Source organism: Paramisgurnus dabryanus, chromosome 12 (assembly GCF_030506205.2).
Source record: "Paramisgurnus dabryanus chromosome 12, PD_genome_1.1, whole genome shotgun sequence".
Lineage (NCBI taxonomy): Eukaryota > Metazoa > Chordata > Actinopteri > Cypriniformes > Cobitidae > Paramisgurnus > Paramisgurnus dabryanus.
In genome coordinates, this window is record NC_133348.1 from 19,202,360 (window position 1) to 19,227,217 (window position 24,858).

A 24,858-nucleotide genomic window follows, 5' to 3' on the forward strand; every position below is an offset into this window, starting at 1 on the left:
AAAAATCATTTTGTTTGATTTATAAGCTTGTTTACTCATGAGGACATCAAAATGTCCACACAAGGTCACAAAAATACTGGTATTCCTATCTTTGTGGGGACAATTGGTCCCCACAACGTGATAATTACCAGGTACACACACACACACACACACACACACACACACACACACACACACACACACACACATTCTGGTTTCCATGTTTTGTGGGGACATTCCATAGACGTAATGCATTTTATACCATACAAACTGTATATTCTATTCCCCTTACCTGCCCCATTCCCTAACCCCAACCATCACGAAAACCTTTCTTGTACCTTAGATTTTCAATAAACATCATCTTGTTTGATTTATAAGCTTGTTTCCTCATGGGGACATCAAAATGTCCCCACAAGGTCACAAAAACACTGGTATTCCTATCTTTGTGGGGACAACTGGTCCCCACAACGTGATAATTACCAGGTACACACACGCACGCACGCACGCACGCACGCACGCACGCACGCACGCACGCACGCACGCACGCACACACACACACACACACACACACACACACACACACACACACACACACACACACACACACACACACACTAGACTAAGAGGTATAGTATTAATCCTGTTGTAGCTTTATTTTAACTTGCTGGATTACCCCAGATGATGAGGGTTTTACAGAGGCTTTTTAAATGTGTTCTTTGTTTATCCATGCCACAGCGCATTATATTGACTTACAGTAAACTACTGACAGACACCTAGCCTACTTACTGTAACATAGGTGGAGATTGTTTTAACCTGTGTCAGTGGTCACATGACATAACATTGTCAACCTATGGAATCAGCACAACTTTGTTAACACACAAACATCAGATTTCCCAAATTTGTTAACAAAAAAAATGTCATGTGTCAGTAAATCTTCAAGCAAATGTCCTTAATTACGAAAAAGCCACCAGGAAATCAGTGTAGTTACCCAACCTCTAAAAATAGCAGAGATGTGGGAGTGAAAAACCAGGTTAATGAATAACTATTCTGTCACATTTAGCGTGTAGTGCAGCAGTAAAAATCATTTCAGTCTGTGCCATTTGCAAACAGAGAGCAACTGAATAACAGGAAACATGCTCACCAGTCACAGTTTCCAGAACAGGTGAGAAATTCAACTCAAACTATTTTTATTATTTGTATTATATAGATTGTAAGCAGATTCATGTGTTGAGTATTTCTATTATTTATATCTCTGTTCTGCATAACTTAAACGATAATTATGTTTATATGATAACATTAAACTTAAAAAAGCAGAAAAGTTCTTAATTAAACTAAAAGTGCAAATATCAAATAGTTATCAAAGTTTCATTGTTTTTTCTTATACAAACAAAAAGTTGCCCTATGTTTACATTGATTAATATATTTTTAATTAGAGGTACATAAAACATATTTTCTAAATTATAACTTCAAATTATAACTGCAAATCTGATGTTAGGCTGTCTGATATTCTGTTATCTGTTATGAGTAAAATGCAGGCGTGTCACTTTTAGATGTACGTGCTTCTTCAAAGTCTAGACATGTTAGACTTTCCAGACAGCTTAGTAATAAAATGTGTAATTAAGTATTGCACTTCAATCATCTGTTAATTTTAAAGATCCCATCTTCGCTCAGAGATAAAGAGTCAAGATCAGCCACATAATCCTTATGTGAACAACAGAGAGGTAAACAAACATCCTTACTATCCTTCACCACACTCACTGCAAATGAATGAATTTGGATGACAAAAATGGATCATGTTATGCTTTAATATTTTTGAATATTCATCCCATAACATTATGCTTGCAGGAGTTCACCAAATTGTGTCTACCAGCTGCCAACAGGGATCCCCAATGCCCTGTGTGTTTGCAACCAGCCAGTTATCCTGTAGAGACCAACTGTGGGCATCTTTTCTGTGGTGCGTGTTATACTGACACATACAATTTCCATTTAAAATAAAGGTGCAAATTCAGCAGATCATAGATTAGAGAAACTCTTCTGAACTATTTGAGAGCAGATTGTGGTGGGCATTTACACAGAATGTATTCATGTACTGACTTAAACACTGACAAAACTGAGTCATGTGACTTATGTGTAGCACTGTGCATGGAGTTTAATATCATGTTGTCATAGTTACGAGAGAGAGAGAGAGAGAGAGAGAGAGAGAGAGAGAGAGAGAGAGAGAGAGAGAGAGAGAGAGAGAGAGAGAGAGAGAGAGAGAGAGAGAGAGAGAGAGAGAGAGAGAGAGAGAGAGAGAGAGAGAGAGAGAGAGAGAGAGAGAGAGAGAGAACAGAAAAGTATAAAAAAAAAACTTTGAGAATCGCTTGTTATCTAATGTCATTTTGCTTACGCTAACTACATAGAAAGTGAACCTAATGACCTCAAATGCCATATCAAAGATAAATGGCTATTTAAAACTTTATAATAGAATGTAAATTGTAATAGTAAAATAATAATAATAAATTATCTGTTGTTTTAACATATAAATAATGCAGTCTAAATTGTTTGGATTAAAAAAACCTGGATAGATCACTGTACATAAATACATTAAAGGAGAGGCTGTAAAAACATAGACCATGCTTATCTGTCTTCTGTGTTTTTTTTCTCTAGCGCCATGCCTGATATCTTACTGGAAACATGGCTCCTGGTTAGATGCCATTAGCTGTCCTTTGTGCAGACAGACGGTGAGACCTACTTAATTTCATTCTTATGTAGACATTTGTTAACATACAGTATGGGGCGGTTTTCTGGACAGGGTTTAGATTAATCCAGGACAAGGCCTTAGTTACAAATATACATGGAAACATGATAAAAATACATGGAAAAACAAAACAATTGCCCTGATATATGTTAAAGGTGCAGTGTGTAAATTTTAGAGACGTCTAGTGGTGAGGTTGCGAATTGCAACCAACGGCTCAGTCCACTGCTCACCCCTTGCTTTTAAAACGCATAAGCTACGGTAGCCACTACCAGAAAAAACATATCATCGTCGAAGACAACTTAGTAAAAAATTTGGTCCGTTAAGGGCTTCTGTAGAAACATGGCGGCACAAAATGGCTACTTCCACATAAGGGGACCCTCTGTGTTTGTAGATAAAACGCCTCATTCTAAGGTAATAAAAACATAACGGTTCATTATAAAAAGGTCTTGAAAATATAGTTTTGTATTTTCTGTCAAGAGATCCTTTTAAAAATTACACACTGCACCTTTAAGATATGTCAGTGCAAACTGCTTTAAGACTTAATCCCTGTCCGGGAAACCACCTCTTGATCTATAAAATAATTTTATCAGAAAATCTAATTTTGTTTTTTGTACCTCAGGTGAATAAGATGTCTCATCTCTTCAGTGAGAACAGAGATGACTGTAAAGAGATCCTGAGACATATTAGAGATTACAACAAGCGTTACACTGGAGCTCCAAGACAGGTTAATACCAGCCCACTTTATCCCAATGCTTTAAATCAAATTACTGTACAGCACAATATTTTATTTACACTCTTAAAAAATGCTGGGTCATTTTCAACCCAGTGTTGGGTCAAAAAGAGACAAACCTAGCTGTTGCTTTAAATGAACCCAGAAAATGTTTATATTTGACTCAACAATGGGTATTCACAGTCCCTGGGAACTGAACGCATGCTTTTGCACATATATTCAGTCAGTTGAGCTACAGAACAATGAAAAACTAAAGAATTGTTCTCTCGTTGCCAAGCCCATGACTGTCCTAGCAAATAAGATAGGCAGATTCAGTTACCAGCAAACACTTAATCACTTTATTTGCTCTGGGTTGTGTCACACCCATTATTGTTTCCTTTTTATTAAAGTGAAACCACAGGGCAAGGCGGCCCACATATGTCACACACACAGTACACTTTAAGAAAGGATATGTTAATTTTTTACATATTTTTTGTGTTATGCTATTTAACACACTGTGTCATTTTGTTTCGCTTTTAATTGTGTTAAAAGTGACACAAAATGTGTTGTTCCAATAAAATAGAGATGTGTGTATCTTAAGACAATGCATTTATTGTGATGTCCCTAAACGAACACAGATTGTGTTGTTTTTAACACATCAATTCTAAGAGTGTAATATTAAAAACCATGCGGTTGTCCCAGTTGTCAAATGTTACAATAAAATTTAATTATTTATTTTTTTAGGTCAAAGATTACCTCTGTGATGCTCCTCTCTTCCTACTATTGCTGGTGCGATGGTTGGGAAACATGGGCGGCCTGGTATGGCTTTTTATTTTGAGGGTAGCGGTCTGTGGCTTCGGGGCTGCCATGTCTCTGGCATCGCCGCTGGAGACCCTACCAGGACCGTTGGGCAGTGTGCTGGGCATACTGGATGAATTTGTAGTGGTTTTTCTTCTTCTGATCTGCATTATTAACATCAACCAGCAGATGACACCACAGAGGACTCAGTCGGTCACACAGGGTGTGCTGACCGATACATTGTAGAGAGGACACTGATAATGTGCCAGCTACTAGCATGTTGAAATTACAGTAATGGACCTTGATGGCAAAGGTTAATGGACCTAGTGCACTTTGTTTTCGGTAACCATGAATTTTCAGTGAAGTCAGTGTGATAGACAAAATTATAAGAGTTTTAATATTATTTGTTTAAAGGACGATTGTATGTATAATACACTGTACTTTTGTAAATATACAAGTTTTTAATAAATATTTATCATAATGTATTTTTCAGCAAAACCCCACATACCACAGCATTTCATTTTAGAATGAAAAATGTATTTAATGCATTGAGAAAACAGGTAGTGTTTTATAAGGAAAGATTTATTTTCCAAAGGCATTTTAATCATTTCTGGAATGTACATTTAAAGCAGAGAAGCAATTCTTCTAAAAAAGTTGAAATTGTAACAACTGGCACAACTCCACGTGAAATTTCCACAGTGCATTTCTAACCTATTATAAAGTTTGAATTGTACAGTTTTTTCCTAGAAGTTTTCAGCAGGACCATTCATGTTAATTCTACCGGAGAACATTAATACAACAAACTATAGCTGTATTAAAAATGTAATCAAAGATCTTTATAGGTCAATCCAACATCATCCATAATACGCTATTACAACTCATCTTGGCTATTTGATTCCCCCACTGTTAGAAAGTACAAAAAGTACTTTCCAGTTTTTGTAAATGACCATAACCGTACGATACCAAAATTTCCCCCACCCATCTCTATGCACTTTGACACCACGCTGCTGCATTACGGAACATACTAAGCCATGGTGAGGGCTCCAGTGAACCCCTCATGTGCCGAGGTGCCCAAGCCCACTGCCAACTCAGCACGGCCCGTTCAGGATGGGGCATCATGGCCAGGTGGCGCCCATCTGCCGAGCAGATGCCAGCCACACCCTGTGCAGAACCATTGGGGTTCATAGGGTAGATTTCAGTGGGGTTACCTGAATCATCCACATAACGCAGAGGAGCCAAAGAGGCATTGATGAGTCTCTGCTGGGCCTCTGGTGTACGAAACTGCATCAGACCTGTGTAGCAGAAAGAGGAGGCAAGTCACTAAACTAATATAAGAGATATTAAAAGCCATTAAAAAACTGACTTGTACATATATGGGCAGTTTCCCATAAATGGTTTAGATTAATCCAGGACTAGGCCATTATATTAGGACATTTAAATAGTTTTTACAAACAAAACTTAAAAACAATACTGGTGTGCATCTTGAGACAAAACAATAGGGGTGTGCCGGTTTCAGAATTGGTGATGACGGTTATGACGTGAGTCAAATGTGACGGTTCATAACATAACCGTCTGTGGGGGGCGTTTTGCTCGTTTAAATGTTTGTGGATTGACGCGAAAGTGTCATTTTACCATAAAATCATGAATGTGATGCCAAGTGTGTTTTAAACAGTAATGACTTTAAGCAATTTAACAGAAAGCAATGAAATATTTAAAAACACACTGTTGACAGAAGACTGCGCTGTCACTCTCTGCTCAGAATAAATGAATCCTCTCTCATCTAACGTTATTTTGATAATCTTCAGAGAAACAGATTTAATTGTGTCTATATCTGTCATTACATGGACCAGAATGTGGGTTAAAAAGCGTCTTGAAGAGGTTTTGCTCATAAATGCATGTAAAGTAAAGTAATATGACCTTGAGATTTTTATACTGTTATCAAACTGCACAGTATGCGCAGCAAACGCAGCTGACAATGGCCACGCGCGGCAAACGCTCTCCACATCCAGTACGCGCTGTTCAGTTCTCACACTTGCGAAGTAAACCGGCGTTTGAATAAACAAGACACTGATTAGCTACTTACTCTACGTTTATTTAAAATTAACAGCAAGACAAGCAGTGAATGTGCTTTCAGGAGAGTTAGTAGATTAGCATGGGAGAATTTGAACTTGAAAAGCGGAGTGTACTGACGTCTTTCCGCGGTTAAAACAACATTCCTTCTTATGGTCATTCATGTTTATTTGATGCTATAAATTAACTAGAAGGAAGAGATGATTTGAAAGGTGAGACTTTGTTTAATATGTTTAATCTCAAAAGTAACCGAAAAGTAACCTGGTCTGTCCTGTATGGCAGCACGTTGTCAGTGTCTGCTCCGCTCTGTATTTTTCACTGCGTGAGAACATGGTGGGGCGTATAACACAGACTGTTAACAATTGTTTTAAATAGTATTTAAAAATTCTGTATGATACTTTTTTTTATATATATTTTAATAACACGGTTTTGCCGGTTATAGGGTTCTAATGACGGTGTTCAACTATAACCGTCGGTCTCACGGTTATATAATGACCGTCACAGCCCTACAAAACAATCCAACTGTTAAGATATGCAAGTACAATTTTTTTTTAAATTAAGTCAGCTTAAACATGCTTTTTAGTCCAGGAGTAGGATAAGTCCTATCCAGGAAACCACGCCTTAGTGGGGTAAAAAGCTCAGAAATAAACCAGGATTTTGAAGAATTTAAAACAAATTATAATGTAACCTTGGAAATAATAACAGACTTGGCTCTTACCTTTGGTCAGTAAGTAAAATAAGCTAATCTGTAAAATAACTTTATTTTAAATAACTTCATTTTATTTAAATTGTTATGATGCTAATAAAATTACTACTTTAGTGTCACACATCACAATATAATTGCAATATAAAAGTCACACAATAGTTTTTTTACTAGTGAGATTATACTTTTAAGCCCCCTGTATACTCTGGCAATGGAGTGATTTCTAACCTTCTCCGTGAGCGACCCACACACCCAAAGCAGAGCCCTCCATTCCCTTCAGCATGATGGCTGGAGATGGCAGGATGCTTACGCTCACAAACCTCGACTCGAACCGACCCGACTTGTTATGGGTCAGAGTCACACCTGTAGTGCAAAAGAAAATAATTATATTGAAAGAGAGATGCTTTGTATATGCTTAGTATATACACTGAAAGGTAGGAATGAGACCACTACCTTCGTCCTCTCCTCCACCCACCCAGCCCATCAAAGCCAGAAGCTGACATCCGTTACATACACCCAGGCTCAGCGTGTTATCACGATTACGGAAGCGTTCAAACTCCTCTCGAGCCTTGGGGTTAAAGGTGACTGTGGCAGCCCATCCTATTATTGGGGAAAAGGTCATAGCGCTTGATCTCCAAAGAAATTTTGAACTAGGTCATGAAAAGGTCATCTAACTGGTCAAAATGCAAATGCTTGTTATCAAGTACAGTGTATCAGCATTGATATCAATATGTGCTGCAATATGCAATAATGTGATTTTTACCTTTAGCTGACCCAAGCACATCTCCATAGCTAAAACCACCAACGAAAACCACGGCTCGGAAAGGATCAAGGGTCGTGGAGCCAGAGCACAGGTCCTGCATTGTGACATCCCACACCTAAGGATCATAAAGGACAAAAGTATCTTAAAAATACAATAGGGTTTCAGCACTTCGTACTTGAACCCCTAACCTCGCTCACAAAAAATGCAAGCACACAAGCAGAACATCTTCCCAAAAGCTGAATCCCATCCCAAATATCCTTTTGCTGATTTAAATAGTAAAATACCTCAAATCCTGCCATGAACAGGGCAGCAGACATCTCTCTATCGCCATTACTGCCTTCCTCTCTTACTACAGCAACACGAGGTTTTACTGAAACTAAAGCAACAATAAAATCTCAACATACAGGTAAATAAGATAGGATACAAATCACTTAAACTGATAGTAAGATGAGTCACACCTGGCTCTTTAATGATGGGTGTTTGGGAGGGGTCAAAGGTGAGTTTGATGTAAGGCTGTGTGCGAGAAACCAGCCCTTCTTCTTCCTCTTGGACACAAAGCGGATTAGCCTGCAGTCGCTCCAGCTGAAAGCTTGTGCTTTCCCATAATGCCCTAAGTGTGGGTAGACGCTCATTTAGCACTTCCTGTCCACGCAGACTCACTTTGACCTAAGAGATGATATAGTGAAGACTTTTCAGTATTAATACAAAGACTTAAAAAGACTGCATAACCCATGCATATGTCTTCATCTACAGTTAGATTCCAATTTCTGCTAATGAAACAACCACGCTCACCATAGCATCAGGTCCAAAACCACTGGTTGTGCCAATCCTGTGACAGAGCAGTCCAGCTTCTGCGTATCTTTGACAGACATTTGATGCATTACTCTCACACACCTCCAAAACCAAACCCAACTCTTCAGAAAACAGAGCCTCCATCACTAAAAAAGAGAAAAAATATCTATGATGAAAGCTTTGTAGAAACAGGCAATGACCAAAACATAATCTCAAAAGCGTTAAAAAGGGTGACTTCCACACTAAAGTCTTCATTCATTCAACATGTATCAAATGTTTATTACCAACCTTGAACACCTTCTAATGGCAAGTCCACCTCTATCCCATGATTCCCTGCAAAGGCCATCTCCAGCAGACAGGAAATAAGTCCTCCATCGCTGACATCATGTCCTGCAGTCAGCAGTCGATCTACAATACAAACAATTTGAAATCAACAGATGGCATCAATATCAAAATGATCATGCGACTTTAAAGTTTCTAAAAGGACATCAGGGTGCAACAGGGACACAAACTGATCCTAGATCAGCTTATGGATTTTTTAATTATATTACTGTACCGACTGATGTCACATGATGATGAAAAATTATGCCATACAGCAATACAGATGGACAATTGTGTGGTATTGCATTTACAAAAGCATGTGCTGAGTACTGACCCTGAATCAGTGTCTGGGTGGTGTTGAAGCAAGCAGAAAGCTTGTCTGGCTGATCCAGGTCTGGACTGCAATCTCCAAGCTGCCCATAACACTGTGCCAAAGCAGAGCCCCCCAACCTGTATTTACCCGAGCTTATAGGAACATACAGTAACACACCTAAGAAAAGAAAGATAATGTGGTTAGATATGTCAGACTGATATGAATGGTTCTGAAACATGATAATGATTCAGGTTCAACAGGTTAATTGATGTGCAGGCCTGACCTTTGCCATCAGGGTTGTCTAGGTCAGGGGTCACAGTGGCTGTGATGTCAGGACACACAGCATACACAGAGATAACCAGGGAGCCTAACAGAGCAAGAGAGAGTATGTTGTGAGATAAAAATGTAACATATGCAGGCAGTGTCTTACATTGGATTAAAACTTGGTAAGTACAAAGGTTACTTATGAGTTAACTAGTTAATACAATATTTAAACAATGCAAATTGGTTTCATGTGCCTGTATGGGGACGGATACTTTGACAATGAATCCCTTCCTCAACAAAACTGATGAATAGGAACATACATAAGAAAATGAAACAATAAATACATGATTTTAAAACTTTTAGGTGATGTAATATTTGGGATTAAAGGGATAGTTCGGCCAAAAATGATATTAAACCCATGATTTACTCACCCCCAAGCTGTCCGAGTTGCATATGTCCATCGTTTTTCAGACAAACACATTTTCGGATATTTTTGAAAATATTTTAGATCTTTCAGTTGATTAAATGTAATGTTACGGGGTCCACCCATAGTCCACGACCTTCAAGTCCAAAAAAAGTGCGTCCATCCTTCACAAATTAAATCCAAACGGCTCCAGGATGATAAACAAATGTCTTCTGAGGGTAATCCGTGCGGTGTTGTTGTAGAAATATCCATATTTAAAGATTTATTAACATAATTAACTACCTTCCGGTAGCGCCCCCATCTTAGTCGCGTCCGCATTCAGGATGAGAGCTTAAGCAGCCTACTGAGGCTACTCTGCTGCTGCTCTGTGCCCCCACCCTCCGAATTTGTCATACGTCACTAAGAAAAGTGCGTACACTACGCTAATACTCTCTCCTGAATACAGAGGAGTCTAAGATGGCGGCGCTACCGGAAGGTATTTATTTTCGTTAAAAATGTTTTAAATATGGATATTTCTACAACAACACCGCGCGGATTACCCTCAGAAGACCTTTGTTTATCATCCTGGAGCCGTTTGGATTTAATTTGTGAAGGATGGACGCACTTTTTTGGACTTGAAGGTCGTGGACTATGGGTGGACCCCGTAACATTACATTTAATCAACTGAAAGATCTAAAATATTTTCAAAAATATCCGAAAATGTGTTTGTCTGAAAAACGATGGCATATGCAACTCGGACAGCTTGGGGGTGAGTAAATCATGGGTTTAATATCGTTTTTGGCCGAACTATCCCTTAAATATATACTTTGATACTCATGTTTTATGTATAAGAGTACTAAACTATCTGTAACACCCGCACACACAGGTTAAATACCTGGGGCTTTAACAGTTTCTCCACTGACACGTGCAGCCATGCTAAGAGAATCTTTTCCCCCATCCACAGCCACGCCCAGCTGGCCCATGACCTCACACATGGCCTGACACGCCTCCCACAGACACGCCCCCTCTCCTGGCAGCTTAGCAGCCCACATCCAATTACCGCTGCATTTCACATCCTGTGAAGTCATATGCACGCTTTAGGTTGAAAACACCACAAAGATGCACTTAATATGTAAATAAAAATGTTAAACACATTTTAGGCAGGCTGTTGTACCTTAAGAGCAGAGACTCTTGCAAACACCAAGTTTGTAAGAGCTTCTCCTACAGCCATGCGAGCCCCGGCTGCTGGTGACAGGAGGCCTTTGATTGGTTGCTCGCCTATCGCCGTGGCTGCTCCCTGGAGGCTGAACTCAGACAGAGCAACAACAGCTACATCAGCAAGCGGCGTGTGCAGAGGACCCACACACTGTTGCTGGGCAACCAGACCCGTCACAGATCGATCCACCTAGAAAAGATTTTATCCCAATTATTCATTTACTGTTATTATTTACAAAGATGCTTTTATTCGACTGACATTTATATATGGATGCTGTGGCAGTCTATGGATGTTTTGTACTTAATTTGATCAAAATACTTTAAAATGTTAAAGGAATAGTCAATTTTCTTAAAAGAAAAATCCAGATAATTTACTCACCACCATGTCATCCAAAATGTTGATGTCTTTCTTTGTTCAGTCGAGAAGAAATTATGTTTTTTGAGGAAAACATTGCAGGATTTTTCTCATTTTAATGGACTTTAATAGACACCAACAATTAACACTTAACTCAACACGTAACAGTTTTTTTCAACGGAGTTTCAAAGGACTATAAACGATCCCAAACGAGGCATAAGGGTCTTATCTAGCAAAACGATTGTCATTTTTGACAATAAAAATAACAAATATACACTTTTAAAGCACAACTTCTCGTTTGAATCCGGTCGTGATGCGCCAACGTGACCCCACGCAATACGTCATGACGTCAAGAGGTCACAGAGGACGAACGCAAAACTCCGCCCCAGTGTTTACAAGTGTTTAGAAAGAGGACCGTTCCTACGTTGTTGTATGTCAACTGATACTAATTAATGTCTTTGTGTCAGTTTATTGTTTACAATGGTCCGCAAATGTGCGTTTTATATATGTAACACGTGACCTCCCTACGCATTTACGTTAGGTCGCGCTGGACCGGATCTAGACGAGAAGTTGTGGTTTAAAAGTGTATATTTGTTATTTTTATTGTCAAAAATGACAATCGTTTTGCTAGATAAGACCCTTATGCCTCGTTTGGGAAAACTCCGTTGAAAAAAACTGTTACGTGTTGAGTTAAGTGTTAATTGTTGGTGTCTATTAAAGTCCATTAAAATGAGAAAAATCCTGCAATGTTATCCTCAAAAAACATAATTTCTTCTCGACTGAACAAAGAAAGACATCAACATTTTGGATGACATGGTGGTGAGTAAATTATCTGGATTTTTCTTTTAAGAAAATGGAATATTCCTTTAAGAAAGTAGATGAAACTATAATAAAATTAATATTTGAAATCAATTAAAATACATTTTTGTGGGGTAATAAAGACGAATATGTTTCTAAATATGTTCCCAAATTATTTTTGAGAACCTTTTGTAATATCCATTGCATATGCATTAGGAAAACTTTATTTATTTATTTTATAGCTGTGTTATAATTTAAAAAATTTGGTCTGATGTTAGCTCCTCTTATTTATGTCTATATGTTATCTCTTAAAGATGTTATACGGTATGTTCATAGACTCATAAAAGCAAAATGTATGAACATAAGTTGAACTTCTATATTATAATACTAATTTGTACTATAGGAAGAAAAAAATATTATTATTATTACTTTAGATTTTTTTTTTGCATTTATTTCTACATACTCTTTGTAATTGTAATAGATATACTGTGTTTAAATAAATAAAAAATCTCAAATACATTTTTGATCAGGACCCAGATTTTGCAATGCTTACAGTAAATTGTAGACCCAAGCATTACCAAAAATATGAATTAGGAAAAGTAAATCAAAATCTCCTAAAAGAAGCAAACACTGAAATGTATTAAAACTTAAAGGAATGTATATGTTATTGCATAGATACTATGAATTGTGTATTGTACCTTGTTGGTGAGGTAACGTTTGCTGGCCACTGCAGGCAGTCGGAGGACTCTCTCCAGAGCTGGAAGAACAGAGAGACCAACTGGGAGAGAGAGAGGCTGCAGCGAGACGACCATGCGATCCGACTTGAACTCCTAAAACGATAAAGCCACTGTTTAAAAACTTTAGATTTTCAGACTGACTAGGTAGGTAATTCACTAAAAGTTGGAAGAGAAAAGTGAATCAACTATACGTCCATAAATGATTTACAAGCTGCAATTCATAAATCAGCCAATAGAGGGAACAATTTACTAACATGTCAAATATCTAAATTACAATTTGGAAGAGGTTTTCATCCAAAGCAACTTGCAGTGCATTTAAAAAACATTTTATCGCTAGGTGTGTTCCCTGGGGATCGAACACATGATCTTTTGCACTGCTAAAGCAACCCTTTACCAATTGAATTACAGTTACACTATTCATATCATCAAGTCTTCAGTTGATTTAACAATGTCTAGGACAGTTTAATGTCTTAAAATACTTTTCTAGCACCTTTTGTGGCATCTTTCCCAACACCCAATCCAACTCCAGATCCACAGGATTGCGCTCACCATCAAGCCCATTGGCTTCTTTATGCAGGTCATCAACCAGCACAATCTACATAGTAATACAAGCACATTAACAGTACAGTACATTAACAAAGCACATACAAATCTCTCCTTATCACATGCTTGTACAGACACAATTTACTCACCTTTCCATCACCAGTGATTTTGCCCACAAAGTCAACAGGGCACTTTTCTCTTTGACACACCCTCTCAAGAAAGCTCCGGTCAGTGGGGCGGACCAAAAGTGCATTACTCTCCTGATATTCTGCCCCCCACAGCTCTAAAACACTAAGGGTAGGGTCACCTTTCTGTGCATCGTGATAGAAATGTACAAAAGTTAGGCATTGATGTAAAATTGTGAGATAAAATTTCAACCACTGATGTTTAAATAAAGCTTTAAACTTACCTTAAACTTGCTGGTATAGATAACTGCACCTGCAGGCTCACTTAACTCTTTTAAAACATTTCCTAAACAAATAACATGGTGTGCATGAGATTATGCATTTCATGTCTGTATCTTCTGCTTTGTATTGATATACAAAGACATTTAAAACCTAAAAACCCTTAAAAGTGTTACCATTGCCACCAGCTCCCTGATCATGTATGCTGCAGATGGGGTTTCCTTCCGCTTTCTCCAGGCAGGCCCTTAGAGCCCGATTCATCTTCTGCTCCATTTCAGCATCTCCTCTCTGAACAGCCCCTAGATCTCGGTCACTTGAGTTGTCACCCTGAACCTACAGAAGAAACACACATATGCACTTAAAAAATACTTAAAAAATTATCTGGATACCTGTAATACACAGACATAAACACACTTCCATTTGAAAATTAATTTCTTTAAACTTTGAAAGGTGAGTGTACCTGTATGGAAGAGGCAGCACCTCCACCAACACCAATCCTGTACACTGGGCCTCCAATTTTCACCACCTCCATGCCTGCCAAAGCCAAGAAAAATAAGAGAGGCAAAAATATAAAAAATCTATTATTATGTTTATGTTTTATATGTGAACCGTGCTGGCAAAATAAGTTGAAATGCGCACGATCTAATTTTGAGCTACAGACGAAAGAAGCATAAATATCGACTTTGGTCGAAATTGAGGTTATAGAAATTGCAAGTTAAGCTCTCATCTAGCGATCCCAATGCTCTAAATCAGGGGTGTCAAACATACGGCCCGCGGGCCGCATACGGCCCACAAAAGTGTCCAATCCGGCCCGCGTGATGATTTATACAGTTTTATTAAATATGAAATACATATTTTAAAAACCCTTTCAGGCGGGTGTCTAGTTCCTTTTTAATATGAGAGACTTGCGGAAAGCAGCAAAACGCGGAACATAGACTAGACTAAACATGGTGCCCAAAAATCTTGCCGTTTTATTGTTACTGCTCCGCTAAAGATCCACTGATTCCTGTAATCCACTTCGTGTTTTCCCGCCCACTCTGCAGCATCTCTGTGTCCACTCTCTGCCTGGAGAGCGAAGACGACAGTTTCTGAAGTTCGTTGCATTAACAGGTAGATTCATTACATTATATCAGTTGTTAAACAACAGAATTAGTAATGCGGAAGTTTGTTTATGTATTTCTTCCGGTAATGACTTGCTGTCTGTGTTTTAAAAGTGCTAACAACTTAGCAAGCAAACAACAACAAAATATTCACGTTCTTAGTATTAACGTTACAATGCTTGTCCAATCGATTTAATCTTCCCGATCAGATCTAAGTTAATATAAACACTAAATTTGCTGTTGTTGACACACTTTGTAGACAAAAACACCAATGCCTTGACAAAATAAAGACAGAGAACGGAAAGAGAGGCTGCTAAAGGCAGTTCAACATTGCAAACATGGGTTCAAAGCTCCATCAAGCCAGCAGGTAAATCAGATTGAATATTTAGCAGATTGTCACACTTTATTCTTGTTACTATATTTCCCATTATAATCACATGCTAGTAATATAACACATAATATATTTATAATACTTTATTAAAACCATAATTAAAAGCACCCCCCTTAGTGCCCTTTTTGGTTTGGGCCACTGCCCTATCTAGCATTTTCATTTTCTAAATGACTGTTCTCATTACAAATATATTCCAAAGAAAAGTGAATGGTTTATAAATAATTTTGGCATTAAGGAATAATGCAAAATAAGTTAAATTAAGGCTGTTCAACCTAAGGCCAGTGGGTTTTGTACAGATGTAAATTTGTGTGTATAATATGTACAGTATGAGTGTGACCTTATGAAATGTAGTTTTCACAGAGCTGTGTGTTTCTCTAGTTTTCTTGCTGAACAAACTAATGAATTGGTTTGTTTAGTTAATATTAACACAATTATCAGCACACTAAGGTTTTAAAAAATTATCCGGCCCTCAGATCATGCCGTTATTTACCATCCGGCCCTCAGCCTAAAATGAGTTTGACACCCCTGCTCTAAATAGTCATTAAACATCTAAAATAATCTTCATTTGTACGTTTTCCTTTATGCTTAATCTAATACAAAGATGCGTGCATCCACATGCGCATCTGAAATGTTGGTTTCTGTTTAAAAACAAGCAGGAATAAAAAAATAGAGTGCAAGACTTGCTTGATATTAAAAGTTTGGGACCTGATTGATGTTAAATGTTTTTTTGACAAGAATTCATGCAGATATAATCTGTTATGAATTAAGTGAATGTTTGATTGACTCAATGTCAATCAAACTATAAAAGAAAGAAAAAGATTTACATGTATTTTTTGTATAGATATTGTTTTTGACTTTGTGTATGCCAAATTTATTAGCTTTTCCATTGATTTTAAGGTTTTATTGAACCTTCAAAAATCTTTAACTAGATTTTTTTCTCAAAATTGACTTTGCCGACTCTATCAATTTCAAACTGGTGTAGCTCTGTAATTTTTTTTGTCAGATTCCAACAAATCATACATCGCTCGAAAGTTTTTTTTTATACATAAATATATATATTTTTATGTAAATTATAAATAACTAATTTTTTCTGACTCAATTTGCCAACATGGGTCACATATTATTATATTATTATAGAATAATGAACACATATTACAGAGCATTCTGTTTGTTACATATGAATGCGTTTACTCTTATACCTGACTCAGCTTGCTCTTTCTTCACATGCTGATCCTCAATAGAGCCCAACCCTCCACTGAACATGATTGGCTTGATCCACTCCCGTCGTTCACCATTAGCCAATCGCATTCCAAAAGAACGAGCAAAGCCTGATGGGATTAAAAACGTGAAGTTTTTTTAAAATGTTATTAAACAAAAAGCAGCAATTATCTACTGTCAAAAAAACATGAATATCCAGTTAAGATTTCATAGTCAAATTGTACCTGCAAGGACTGGCTCCCCAAACTTATTGCCATAATCAGAGGCTCCATCACTGGCCTCTATAGCCACCTGAAGTGGAGGAGCAAAGCTTGATGGATACTCCCACCCCTCCTCTTCCCAAGGAAGCACAAACCCTAAGACAAAAGAAAGTGTGCACATAATCAAAAGTTTGTTTTTATTTCATGAATGTAACTAGTAACTTAAATACAATTTTGGAATCTAATGATTTAAGGCTTACCTGGGATGTGGAGGTTGCCAAAACAGTACCCAGCAGTCCCTGCGATCACATGACCACCTTTACCAGCGCTCTGCACATCTCTGATTCGGCCGCCGGTACCCGTCGTAGCTCCGCTAAATGGAGCAACACCTGACCATAATACAGAGCATATCATGACTATATTTTAAGTGCATATTTACCATGTTTGTCATGTTTTGGCGAAAACAATTTTTGTGTCTTATCTGAATTAATAAAAGACAAAAGCATGTTTTTGGGCTCAGACCTGTGGGGAAGTTATGAGTCTCAGCTGTAAAAATGACGTGTCTGGTGGTCCGTCGGGTTTCGTACTGACTGGCCTGTGCAGGGTTTGTGGGGTACATACACTCGAGCTCCATACCTTTGATACCACTACAAACACATAAGAACCAATCATAAGAAATTTTCAATGGTCACACTTCAAAAGAAACTAACCACTGTAAGGTCAAGTTTCCATTTCTTTTACTTTGAAGACTGACATTCATGCTTTAACTTCTAACCTGCTATTGTCACAGAATTTGATGACGTTGTTCTGGTTGCTATGGTGCTGAGTGCCCATAATAAGACTGAAGAGTGTCTCCTTCTGCTCCTCTCCATCAATGATCATGCGCCCTCGGAAGAACCAGTGGCGGCTGTGCTCGCTGTATGCAGAACAAAAAATAAATACAAAATTTGAACACAAACAACAGATTTTTTTGACAAAACACGTTTCTTCTGATTGGAAAACACACCTGTTGGACTGAGCCAGATCAAAGCATTCAACACTGGTGGGGTTTCTTTTCACCCTTTGGAAAAGAGCAGTGTAGTAGTCAAGATCCCATGAGTCAAACGCCAACCCTGCTCACATGCACATAAAAAAGGACAAAGAGCAGATTGATAGACAAGAAATTGAAACAAAATGCTAAATTCTGACCATAAATTCTAAAGCCACTTTAAAGGCCCCTCTAGTCCTAAAGATGAAGTCTGTGATTTTGAGTTTGCTAACTTTAGCCTGATAGCTCTGAAGACAAACAATCCTCCAACTCACATGGGGATATTTGTAGCAATAGCCAAATAGTCAAAATTATTGTTTTTGTAAAGATCATGTTCCATAAAGACATTTCGTAAATTTCCTACTGTAAATATATCAAAACTTTTTGTGAGTGGATGCAGTTGCTAATGACTTCATCTGGACAACGTCAAAAAGGTCATTTTTTTAATATATAGATTTTTTTGCACCTTCAGATTCCAGATTTTTAAATAGTCGTATCTCGGCCAAATATGGTCCCGTACATCAATGGAAAGCTTATTTATTCAGCGTTTAGATGTATATATCAAATTAATGAATTTCAAAATGTACCCTTATGACTGGTTTTATGGTCCAGGGTCACATATTGGCAAGTGACAATTTCAGTTGAACAAAGTAACAAAAGATTACACAAAAGATGTTTGTTCAATTTGACAAGATCCTTTCATTTTTAGCTTAGCAGGCCTTTACTCTTCTCACTACAGTATTCATTCATTCATTTCCCAACCTAACTCCGACCTCATGATTTAATCAAATAGATTCCTTTAACCCTGTGACATTGACTCTTCCTCTAATCACATTAAATATCACGTGACTGCAGATTTCAGCACTTTCTGAGTACTGCTTAAACAGACAGTTCTGAATCCACCTTCAAATAATTATGATTTTAAAGGTGCCAAAGAATGCACAAAAAAATCAGTTAAAGGACACAAAAATCACTGCAAAAGATGCTTTCCAACAGGGGCTTAAGCATTCGTTGTAAACTTGTGGACCTATTTTTCCAAACGCCTCACACCCGTACATTCTTCCGTTGAGAGCTTGAATAATAGACACTCCAGCCCAGTTGGTGGCGATAATCCACCTTTGCCAATTGCAAGAATACAAACAAAGTTCCCGGCGCGTAGTAATACCGTACCTCACAGCACAACTAATACAAGTCAATGGAGTTGGACAAAAACTACGAAAAAACTTGTTGGAATGCGTCTTTTGCAGCGATTTTTGTGTGAGCATATCAGTGAACACCCCTGACCACTCGGTAAGTTTCACGTCTTTGTAAATGAAAGTTTAATGCATTTTAGGAAGGATTGTTCCAATGCACCTATACAGCCATTGTAGAGGTGGGAAGTGATACAAGAAACACCCGAAAATTCTCGGACCAGCATCATATGTCGAAATTTCAGTCAAAACTGTTCTATTTCATCATAAACAATCTGAAAACAGGGCTTTAAGTGTAAAATACCGAACTTGTCCTTTAAATTGTTCTCTGATTTTTACATAGAAGTTATTGGGCTTTATTAAGTGCAAAATTTACCCAGAGACATTTTACATGTCCATTTACAACCCTAGGATTTGCCCTTAGAATGAAATGGTCTATTATTACCTTATATGAAACGGTCATGAATAATAATGTTGGCCTCTGCTCTGATTGCCTCTGATTCTCTGTTTCTAAGAGCAGCTCTTTTGAATAGCTGTGTTTGTGTGTGCAAACAGACCTTATGTTTGAGCCTGTATCAGATAAGGAATTTGAGGAATAATCAACTGTTTGAAGATTTTTAAATGGACATTTCTGAGTGGTAACATGGCTCACAAAATTTCAAAATCCATGGTAGCCCTTCGGCAGGTACTCTTCAATTTTTGGTAGCCCGAAATGAATATAAGTAGAAGTATAAAAAATAGATGATTTTAATTGTATTAAAGTCGCAATGAAATTGAAATGAAAAACTGTATATATATTTTTTAATATTGTGGTATTATTAACAAATGACTTATCTGTGAGCTTCATTATTTTTAAAAAATTTGTGTGTGCTCATAATCTTTAATCAAAAATGCAAATCTCCTCCCCTCCTCAAAACGATCTCTCTTCACTTCCGGTCATAAGTATGGCAGGTGGGCGGGGTCCAGGAAAAGATCGCAGCGATTAGCAATTAGCAACACGACCCAACTTCAAACGATCCAATCAGATCTCGATGGACAAATTCAAATCCAGACCTGCCTTATTTCATCTCAAAAGCTGATTCATTCGGATATACGTCACCACAGGGAAAATAAGGCAATCGCTACTTCCGTTTCATGGCGACTTTAAATTGTATTTTCCTGCCCTTCTCCACACTGACACTAATCACCATTTAGTAGTGATTAAATGGATCACAAGATTGGATCATAAAATGTTTTCACAAAATGTAGTCACAGATTGTATAATTTTTCCGCTCAGAAAAATAGGGGCTACTGTCACTTCTGATAGTGAGTTCTGCACGGAGCCACATAGAGCCTAATGTCACAAATCCGATTTCTTTCTCAATTGATTATGTTCACTTCAAGACATTCATAATAGTTTTTTTACAAGAATACATGCTTTGTGTGTATGTGTCCGGTAAAGACGAGACACAACTGAATTTTGTGTGCTATTCTCTGTGTGCGAGCTTCTGAATGTAGCTTGCCAGTACAGAAAAACTCAATCCATACCTCTAATGTGGGGGCTATATTTTGTGATAGCAATCCTTGACAATGATATTTAATTTACCCTGAGCTACAGCAAAATGCACTTCTCTGCTCTTTGTTCACAATATTCACAATAGCCCCGGGTACGTTTTAACAGTATGGACCTGCAAAACGATATTGTAAAGTCAATAGAAGAAGTTCAGCCTAAACGCTAGCATATAGCGCTAACTCAGCAGTCAAAACTTTGTTTTTAGCATTGTAACAACATTGTAATTAATGTAATGTGTAATTTAATGTTGGGGCGTACATCTTGACTGTATTGAGCCTGTTTTCTAGCTGTCTTTTGCATGTAGGGGGTTTACATAAGAAGGAGTAAACAATAGCATTCGAGGCTCACAATAATGTCATTACCATGTACAGACCTTGTATTATTCAATTATGCCTACATAAATACAGTTTTGCATTCAATGGCACCTTTAAACTTTAATCTTTATTAACCTAATTAAACTATTTAGATGTAATGCTGCTACTACTAGTTTTTCCTGTGTGTGCACTGGGGTGGCATCATGGTAATGTTATTGGATGGTAATTTCATGTTACTTAAATATATTCCAACCTACAGTACTAAATAATTATAATATTAATATGTTATCCTGTCTGTGAAATTTAGGCTAAAGTTGCATAATAGATTACTGGCATTCAGAACGGACAACATCAAAATGCGCTGACAGCTTCCAGCCAAAACATACGATTTTGATACAGATGAGGCGTTTACCCTCGCACTGTTTACAAACGTTTCCACATGCACGTTGCTTAAAGTTGCTTAAGGTGTGCACATGCACGAGCACACCTAAAGTTAAAGGACAAGTTCGGTATTTTAGACTTAAAGCCCTGTTTTCAGATTGTTTATGGTCAAATAGAATGGTTTTGACTGAAATTTCGACATTTTCGGCTGCCCTGAGAATTTTCGCGTGTTTGTGTTTCTGCTCAGACCTCTACAATGGGTTTAATGGTGCACTGGAACAATCCTTCCTAAAATGCATTAAACTTTCGTTTACAAAGACGTGAAACTCACCGAGTGGTCAGGGGTGTTCACTGATATGCTCACACAAAAATCGCTGCAAAAGATGCTTTCCAACAGCTGTTTTAGCATTCGTTGTTAACTTGTGGACCTATTTCCCCAAACGCCTCACACCCGTACATTCTTCCGCTTAGAGCTTGAATAATAAACACTCCAGCCCAGGTGGTGGCGCTAATCCGCCTTTGCCAATTGCAAGAATAGAAACAAAGTTCCCGGCGCGGAGTAATACCGTACCTCACAGCACATCTAATACATGTCAATGGAGTTGGTAAAAACTACGATAAAACCTGTTGGAATGCGTCTTTTGGAGCGATTTTTGTGTGAGCATACCAGTGAACACCCCTGACCACTCGGTGAGTTTCACGTCTTTGTAGGGCTGGGCGATATGACCCAAAAAATTATCGAGAAAATGTTTTCCATATCAGTCGATATCGATAATTATCATGATAAATAACAAATCTTTACTCCTGTCAAATTTAAAGGCAGATTTTTGCTCCTGAATGAAAATTGTAAAAACCAGACAGTTAATAATGGTTTTAAACTACTTTTTATTCAGAACATGACAAATACAAAAACTAAAATCTTGTTTTAATGCATCTGTATTAAATGTAAATCTATTTGTTATGAAATCAACACATTTCTGACACAAAAGCAGCAGACTACTGTCCCTTTAAGACCCAAGACAGACTGCTTTAAGTTTCAATATACTGAGTAACAGCTGTTTATGTTCACTTAAACAAAAAAGAAAACTTAGTTCAGTGATCACGCGTGTGTTATACATACGAGCTATACACGCTGATAAATGGATGTCAAGGGTGTCACTTTGCTGTGGGAGCGCACATACACAAACACTATATTCACTGCAGTGGTGGATCTGCTGCTTTTCCTCAGTTTCCTGAATTTGTGAATGTCCTGTAAATATACTTTTAAAGCTGGGCGGACGTGTGCGTGCGCAAGGCGGACACTGAATGAAAGTACAGTATACTGCACGCACCTGTGTCTGCTGTGTTTGACGAACCCTGTTTGCGCGTCCAACATTACACACAAGAAAATGTTTCCGCGCATTTGGATTCCGTGATTCCGTCCGCGTTATCCGCATCGCGAAAATCATAGGTCTCTACTAATAAATAAATAACTTGCCTCATCTTCCACTCCTTCAAGTCTGACTGTCACTGTGATTGTAAACCAAGAGCGCGTGCCGCATCCGGAAGTGCTAGCGCAACATTACGCACAGTGCTTAAACATTATCGATCACTTATTGAACTGTCCTTATCGTTTTATCGAAAAAGTTTATATCGGTAAAATTATCGTTATCGAATTATTGCCCAGCCCTACGTCTTTGTAAACGAAAGTTTAATGCATTTTAGGAAGGATTGTTCCAGTGCACCATTAAACCCATTGTAGAGGTCTGAGCTGAAACACAAACACGCGAAATTCTCAGGGCAGCCGAAAATGTCGAAATTTCAGTCAAAACCATTCTATTTGACCATAAACAATCTGAAAACAGGGCTTTAAGTCTAAAATACCGAACTTGTCCTTTAACATCCACATCTCTTTACCAAAGTTGTTTGTTTACCAAAAATTACTGTGTGAAAGAGGCTATAGACTTCAATCTTTGACATGACCCTACTTAGTCAATATTACAGATATCAAGTTGTATTCTCACAGAATGTTCTTTACATAACAGATGATTTTATGTAAAAAACAAAAAAAAAAAAATACTATAGTTTGGTTTTCCTAGACTGGATTTCATATCAGTATGATTTTTACACAGATTGTACACAATTCCAAACATTTTGAACTCTTACCGAGTTCATCATTGGCCATCTCCAAGGCAGCCCGACCCTTTCCCAGAATGTCCACCTCAAACACTTCCTGTGGTCGAACATCAACAGCAAACGATGTGATTGGTTGAGGGTAAACACACTGGGTCATACTATCATACAAGCAGCAAATCAGTCTCTCCATCTCTCCGTCCTTCAGTACACTATTGTGTCCGTCCTGTGACTAAATAGGGATAAAAAAGACCATGTTTAAAAACACTAAAAATTACAAAGCTATTTGATAAACAGTATGTTAACTGTTATGCTCTCTCCTGACCTTGATGAGATGCCTGTAGGAGAGCTCTACTCTGGTCACCTGGTTTAGGCCTGCACTTTGGCAGATGGACACAGCATTTGTGGACCAAGCAGTTGAGAAGTTCAACCTACGTGGGTCAACACATTCATGAAAGATGTTATACAAGTTGCATGAAAGATGCCACGCACAAATACAGTGGTATGTGTTACCTGGGTCCAATCTCAACCAGTTTTGCCCCATCCACTGGCTTTAGACTGGGCTCTTCTGAAAGGCTAGCAGAATAAGCGGGAGTGAATAACCAGCGCAGAACATCTTTCTGCTCCACACTTAAACAGTTGGACCCTGGGAGACAAAGAGAAATAGATGAATAGGGACACAGAGCCACAAACTCATTGCTTACAGGCATTTCTATACACGATTCTCCTACCGTTTAGTTCCACATTATAGCAAAGCTCAGTTGTGATGGTGACCTCTGGGAAGAGTTGTGTGATCCTGCGTATGACCCGACCGTCCACTGCATCCTCCTTCCTGTAGAAACGTATGACAGGCATGACCCTGAGAGAGAGAGAGAGAGAGAGAGAGAGAGAGTACTGGCCTTTAAATATATCCTATTTCTGTTTTTATTCTGACATGCAAAAGTGCTGACTAGATATTGTAAGAGTTATTTCAAAACTTTTCGACCACAGCCAATCAGTAAACAAATAACGTTTCTTTCTATGTTAGTAAAACAAACATAAACAAAACACTTCTAAAATATTGTATGGTAAGTGTTAAATTGCTGTAAACTTACGGGTTCCTCGAGTAGTCCCTCTGTTAGATAGCTGATGGTACCTCGATATGTGACGATGTTGACCACTGCAGACAACTACTAACAAATCCACGTGGTCTGCGAGTTAAACACGAACCTTCCGCCAAAGGAACCAGCCTCTCTGCGCATGCGCGTTTCTCTGTTTGATCAGACTACCCAATCAGATATTTTTAAGAGTATACGCCATAATTTAGGAAACAATTAAAAAGCAGATTTCTAAAACTGACAAAGACTTAATTTTAAGGAAATATGAAAAGGACTTTAACGCATAAATATAATGTCTGTCTTTTATTATACGAATTCAAATTTTTTTCTGAATTTTGTATTTAAGTGCATTCAAAAGGATCTCTGTTGGTT

The 24,858-nt window shown here is 38.0% G+C and overlaps 2 protein-coding genes across 2 annotated transcripts; one reads left to right on the forward strand and one right to left on the reverse strand.

Moving 5' to 3' along the window:
- Positions 1-1,054: 1,054 nt before the first annotated feature.
- LOC135738893 (E3 ubiquitin-protein ligase RNF170) lies at positions 1,055-4,568 on the forward strand. The gene is made up of 6 exons (XM_065257069.2): positions 1,055-1,141; positions 1,634-1,700; positions 1,825-1,933; positions 2,626-2,699; positions 3,336-3,440; positions 4,170-4,568. The coding sequence occupies exons 1-6, from the start codon at positions 1,113-1,115 to the stop codon at positions 4,467-4,469; spliced, it is 684 nt and encodes a 227-aa protein (XP_065113141.1). The 5' UTR covers positions 1,055-1,112; the 3' UTR covers positions 4,470-4,568.
- Positions 4,569-4,787: 219 nt separating this feature from the next.
- Positions 4,788-24,624, reverse strand: pfas (phosphoribosylformylglycinamidine synthase). Its single transcript, XM_065257068.1, has 29 exons — positions 24,484-24,624; positions 24,121-24,248; positions 23,903-24,035; positions 23,715-23,820; positions 23,423-23,621; positions 17,820-17,925; positions 17,589-17,729; positions 17,336-17,460; positions 17,074-17,202; positions 16,838-16,969; positions 16,595-16,723; positions 14,365-14,438; positions 14,081-14,237; positions 13,910-13,971; positions 13,650-13,811; positions 13,448-13,552; positions 12,919-13,050; positions 11,027-11,257; positions 10,748-10,928; positions 9,469-9,552; positions 9,207-9,362; positions 8,840-8,959; positions 8,552-8,697; positions 8,218-8,425; positions 8,044-8,135; positions 7,760-7,874; positions 7,450-7,596; positions 7,225-7,359; positions 4,788-5,515 (listed from the first exon to the last, which is right to left on the reverse strand). The coding sequence occupies exons 2-29, from the start codon at positions 24,242-24,244 to the stop codon at positions 5,208-5,210; spliced, it is 3,939 nt and encodes a 1,312-aa protein (XP_065113140.1). The 5' UTR covers positions 24,245-24,248; positions 24,484-24,624; the 3' UTR covers positions 4,788-5,207.
- Between the last annotated feature and the right edge of the window lie 234 nt (positions 24,625-24,858).